Here is a 5,426-nt window from a genome sequence, read left to right on the forward strand (position 1 = left end):
AAAAAAAAAAAAAAAAAAGAAAGAAAGAAAGACACGGAAACTGAAAGCCATACTGTCCTGAAGGTTTAGAGCTATAGCCACTTGTGGCAGTGTTGGACCCAAGCCTTTTAATGTGAAGTCTTGACTGACCATGACCAGTGTCCTTCCCTTTCCCCATCTTTACCCCAACAGTAATATGACTGGCAGGCAGATGGAGGGGATGAAGGAATGGTAGTGCCCATCTTTTCTCCAGTTTTGCTACATGTACCGGGATGACTGGCCACATAGTGAGGCTGGAGTTCAGAGGGCTGCAAAGGAGGCTCCAGGACCGGTGCGTTGTCTCCTAGCTCACTGGCTATGTTGGAGAAGGGAGGCTCGGGAACAGTGTCCTCTGGGCCCAGGTAGTTGTAGAAAGGGGTTCCATCTGGGCCATAGAGATTGTAGGGCAGATCGTCTGGGCCAGGGCCATACTCATAGCCTGGCTGGAAGTGGATCCCTGCTTCCCGCTCTGCCTCAATCCGAGCCACATTGCACAGCTGAGCATAGACTTCTGTTGGGGAGGAAGGGGAAAGAGAGCTGGACTTTAGCTCCAGCTAGCTAAAACTTGGCGAACTGGTTCATTGGGCTCTTGCCCCAGACGAGAACATGTGGGGATTCCTGGCCACGCTTGCACCTCTCTCTGTCCTGAACAACTGGGATGAAGGATGGAGCCACTGCTCAAATTACTCTCCTCCTCCTTCCAAGGTGATAACACCCCTTCCCAGAGCCACGCCAAGACCCGCAGGCACCTTCTTACCAGAGCTCCTGGGGGGACACAGGGCACACTGCTGGCTCCAGGCCTCGCCATCCTGGCAGCAGCATTCTGTGTAGGTAGTACGGTGCCCACGCAAGGGTTGGCTGCACACGTCATTGGTGACTTTCTTCCAGCAGATGTCCATGTGGATGTCATGGTCAGGGAAGTCCTCTGGTGGCACAGACCCCAGAAGCAAGTGAGTCCCAGATCAGGCCTGTGCCACCCGGTGCCCAAGCCCCCATCCAGTCACCTGTGCTGCTGGTACTGTTGACACAGCGTTGGCCACTAAGGTCCAGGATGAGGGGAGGACTGCAGAAACAATGGAAGGAGCCTTCTGTGTTCATGCACTCCCCGTTCTCACAGACCACGTCCTGGCATGCGTTGTGATCTGTGGCATCAGGGAAAGGTGCAGTGGGTGAGTGACCTTTGACAGGCAATGCTCAGGGAAGGATTTGCCTCAGGAGGCCCATGAAGATGCCCATCCCGGAAGGGCTCTCTCTAGAGACAATATCTGACAGCGTAGAGCTCCCCTCACCTCAGACCCGCCTGCTGCAGTGGGCATCTTTCCCAGGAGGGGGGACTCCCGGCAAAAGTGGGACTTGGGGTTAGCAGGCCCTTGTGAGTCCTCACCCTGGCACTTCCTGCTGGAGGCATCGTAGTGGTAACCAGGGTTACACAGGCAAATGTAGCCAGGCACTGTGTTGAGGCATCGGCCATTCTGGCAGAGAGCAGACCCGAACAGGACACACTCGTCGGCATCTGACGGAGGGCAGGGTGAGGCAGAAGGGAAGACACAGCAGGAAGGGAAGCTTAGAGCCTACATCCAGCAAGTTGTTTGTGTTCTTCTTGACTTAGCTTCTCTAAAGTACTGTTTAACCTCTTGTAATGAGGATTAAGAAATGCTAATACCGCTGCCGGGCGTTGGTGGCGCACGCCTTTAATCCCAGCACTCGGGAGGCAGAGGCAGGCAGATCTCTGCAAGTTCGAGACCAGCCTGGTCTACAGAGCTAGTTCCAGGACAGGCTCCAAAGCCGCAGAGAAACCCTGTCTCGAAAAACAAAAAAAAACAAAAAAAAACAAAAAAAAGAAAAGAAATGCTAATACCCATAAAGCACTTTAAGTAGTTCTTGGTGTATAGCAAGCACTTCAGGAAAGCTGCTTTTTTGACTGGGGCGTTCAGTTGGTACAGTGTCTGCCTTGCATACATGAAGCCATTGGTTTTATTCCTAGCAACACACACATGCACACACACACACACACACACACACACACACACACACTTTCTGTTTCCATTATCTCCTTCTCAGGATAGTCCTGAGACTAGTCCAAGGGGCCCAGTACCTGAAACTCTCTAATGAGAGTGAGCTCCCCAAAGTGTCTGTTTTGCTGGGGGGAACCTGTGTGGCAGGCAGTGCAGTACCCTTGCTCTGTCCCTCTGTCCAGGTATGGGAGAGGTGAGGTTAGACACCACAATGCACCCTCTAGACTTGAGGGCACAGGGAAACTGAGCTTAGGGTCATGTGAACACTCCAGGAGAAGCTTAGTTAAAACTTTCCAGTTAAACATATCAGGAATAGAAGTGTCCCAGAGCCCAAAAGAAAGAAACTACCTGGAAGCCAGGGCTGGGTGTAGATTTCCTGGGACCTTACAGAGAACCAGGCCAGGGTTTACTGCGGGCAAGTGGAGTCTGGGGAGGAGGGTATGGAGACTGATTACCTGTGTACATGGTGTGTCCAAATGTCCAGGTTCCTTCCACAGGGATGTAGCCTTGACCACTGGGGCAGAGCTCACTGAATTCAACTGTGGAGGAAGGCGTCCAAGCTCAGAGAGGGAATGGTATGTCTCCCCACCCCCACTTTTTTACGGTTCTAATTATATAATAGAGGCTGGCCTGGAACTTTGCTATGTAGCTCAGACTCATCATCTTTCTGTTCCAGCCTCCCGAGGGCTGGAGTTACAGGCATGTGTAACCCCTGGCTCCTTTCCCCTGTTAGGCGTCACCCTGTCTTGGGAGCCCTTGAAGCCTTACCTGAGCCCTCAGATGGGCAAGGGTCACAGGCTTTTCCCCATCTGGCACCCTGAGTACAGCAGCACTCGGCCTTTGTGGAGTTCCAGCCCAGGATGCTAGAGCAGGAAGGACCACCATTACTCTCAGAGTAGCATTCCATGCGGACGAGGCCTGGAGTTGGGTCCCCTGTTGGGACCTCTGGGATTCTCTGAGCTGTGTGTGACAGAAGCCCCTTATTAGTGTCTGTTCATGACCCTCTGAGGTATCCCTACCATCAAGTTGGTCTTTGAAATATAATGTCTGTATAGAGCCTTATGGTGTACATGATCTCATGTAGTACCCCAGCATCCCTAGGACTGGCTAGTGTTATCCCCTGCTACAAAGACACGGCACCTAAGAAGTTACATTATTGTGGAGTGAGATGGGGCTCTGATGCCCAAACACCTGATGTTTCTAGTGTACTATTTGCCCACAACCCCCATGGGCAATATCCATCTCTGGCATGGCATACCTTCTGCTCTTCAGGGACCCCAAGCCCTTCTCCCCGACCCCCATTTTCCCTTACAAAGTTCCCCTTGATTTTTTTCCCCAAGTCATTGAAGCCAGCCGAGTCCTGGTCCAGCCTGAGGTAGAGTGGCAAAGGGGAGGGTCGGGTCCATCTGAGCTCAGTTTCAAGGTCTCCTTAATCCAAAAGACTTATCCAAGGATTGGGTGGATTCTGGGTCTCCACTAAACTCAACCTAAGGTCCTTGGGGGCTACTGTAAGTACCATAGCACCCCTAATTTCCCTAGGTCATCCTAGACCCTCAGTGAAATGTCTGGAAGTGAAGGGGCCTGAGTCTCCTGGGTCTCACCTCCAGCCACCCGAGGACGACAGCGTCCTTCCTGTGCGTCGTATTCCTCAAGGTCGCTCGTGCAAAGGCACAGGAAGGAGCCTTCCACGTTCTCACAGAGTGCAGCCCCACACACCGCCAGCATGAGTTCACACTCATTCATGTCTGCCAGGCACAAGGACAGCCTCGTGTACAGAGAAGAGGTAGCGAATGCACCCTGCCCCCAATTCCAGCAGGCTCTCATCCCACCGCCCCCCACCAGGAGAACCATGCTCGGAAGAAGCAAAGGTGGGTATGAATTAGCAGGGAGGGCATCGGTGGGCAGAAAGCATGGGAAGGAAAGCAGGGCAGAGTTGCTGAAAGTGGCTTTAACTGTGAACAAAGAGAGTGCCCTCCTCTGGGCACCTCTTGAGCCCCCAAGTTCTCCAGGGAATTGAGTGGGGCAGGAGGTCTCTTCCTTCTTATGATTGCTCCTTATGTGGCCGGACTGGCCATTCTACCAGCCCAGCAGCAGAGCTAGCTGGAGGGGATTCTACCTCCCTTGAGCTTGCCTTGCCCACCCTTTGGGGTCCTGTCATGGAGCTGTGTAAACATGAGTGGTTGGAAGAGGGCCCTATCACTTCCTTTCCAGAAAGAAAGAAATTGGTAGAAATAAGAAGGTCCCAAGGGCCTTTCCTAGCCCAGACCTTGGGTAGCCCGCAGGCTTCTCACCAACACATTCCCAGCCTGAAGGTGAGGTCTCAAAGCCCTGGTCACACAGGCAGCGGAAGGAGCCGTCCGTGTTGTCACAGAAGCCATGGTTCCCACACACAGTGTCATTGGCACATTCGTCTATGTCTGTGGGGTGACGGGGAGACTACGGTAGAGGGCATGCACGCTCGCCTGTGTGCTGGGAATACTGACGTATCTGGTCTGTTAACACTAAGATTTGCAAACAAAACAAAACAAATACCACCACCACCCCGCCCCGGGCCCAGCACAAGAAAGCTTTGGCTATACATTCTTCTTCAATTTTTGGGACAGCTTCGCTGTATGGAAAATACACAAACAACTGCTCAAAGGGTACCCGCGGGAGAAACTGTTTCTGGTTGGATGCTTGGAAAACCAGATGTCCTTAGCCTTCCTCCTTCCTTTACCCTCCCCACCCCCACCCCTCACCCCACACCACCGCCCGGTTCTACTCACCGATGCAGTCTCCGGTTGGGGCCATGTAGAAGCCAGGCTGGCAGCCCAGGACGCAGCGGTAGGAACCAGGGCTGTTTTCACACCTCCAGGCTCCACACACTGGCTCTTCCTCGTCCTCACACTCATCAATATCTGTCCCCAGAGCCATGAGAGTGGGGCAGATGTGTGGCTAGGTCACCATTCTGGCCCCACCTTGCTGACCTGACAAGCTCAGAGCCCACAGCTTCTGAGGTCCGCTTCAGAACAGCACGCTCAGCTCACCCCAGGAGATTAACTCAGGGGGATTTCCCTGACCCAGCAGGGCTGAGCCTTTAGGAAGAGAACTAGACACCATTTGAGAAGCCTCCTCCCTTCTGATCCCCAACAGAGCACTCTGCCATTTTCACCACAATGGAGTTCAGGGAGTTTCCTTCAATATTTATCTCCCTTATTCAATTTCAAGATCATCTGTAATCATCTGTCTTACCAAAAGACATCGAACATAGCAAGTGTTTAATATCTGCTGAATGTTTTTGGCTTTTAAAACTACTTTGTGGCCGGGCGGTGGTGGTGCATGCCTTTAATCCCAGCACTCGGGAGGCAGAGGCAGGCGGATCTCTGTGAGTTCGAGACCAGCCTGGTCTACAAG

General features: G+C 52.8%; 1 protein-coding gene across 1 annotated transcript in view; it reads right to left on the minus strand.

The window, feature by feature from the left end:
• Ltbp2 (latent transforming growth factor beta binding protein 2) overlaps positions 1-5,426 on the minus strand; it is an 84,423-nt gene that overhangs the window by 2,293 nt on the left and 76,704 nt on the right. Inside the window, exons 27-35 of the mRNA XM_005343654.3 lie at positions 4,799-4,930; positions 4,325-4,450; positions 3,635-3,778; positions 2,802-2,993; positions 2,489-2,572; positions 1,403-1,531; positions 1,023-1,160; positions 776-943; positions 248-529 (exon numbers count right to left, since the gene is read on the minus strand). Of these exons, the coding sequence (XP_005343711.1) occupies positions 248-529; positions 776-943; positions 1,023-1,160; positions 1,403-1,531; positions 2,489-2,572; positions 2,802-2,993; positions 3,635-3,778; positions 4,325-4,450; positions 4,799-4,930 (1,395 nt within the window). The remainder of the gene's footprint in view (positions 1-247; positions 530-775; positions 944-1,022; positions 1,161-1,402; positions 1,532-2,488; positions 2,573-2,801; positions 2,994-3,634; positions 3,779-4,324; positions 4,451-4,798; positions 4,931-5,426) is intronic.

Source organism: Microtus ochrogaster, chromosome 1 (genome assembly GCF_000317375.1).
Source record: "Microtus ochrogaster isolate Prairie Vole_2 chromosome 1, MicOch1.0, whole genome shotgun sequence".
Taxonomy (NCBI): Eukaryota; Metazoa; Chordata; class Mammalia; order Rodentia; family Cricetidae; genus Microtus; species Microtus ochrogaster.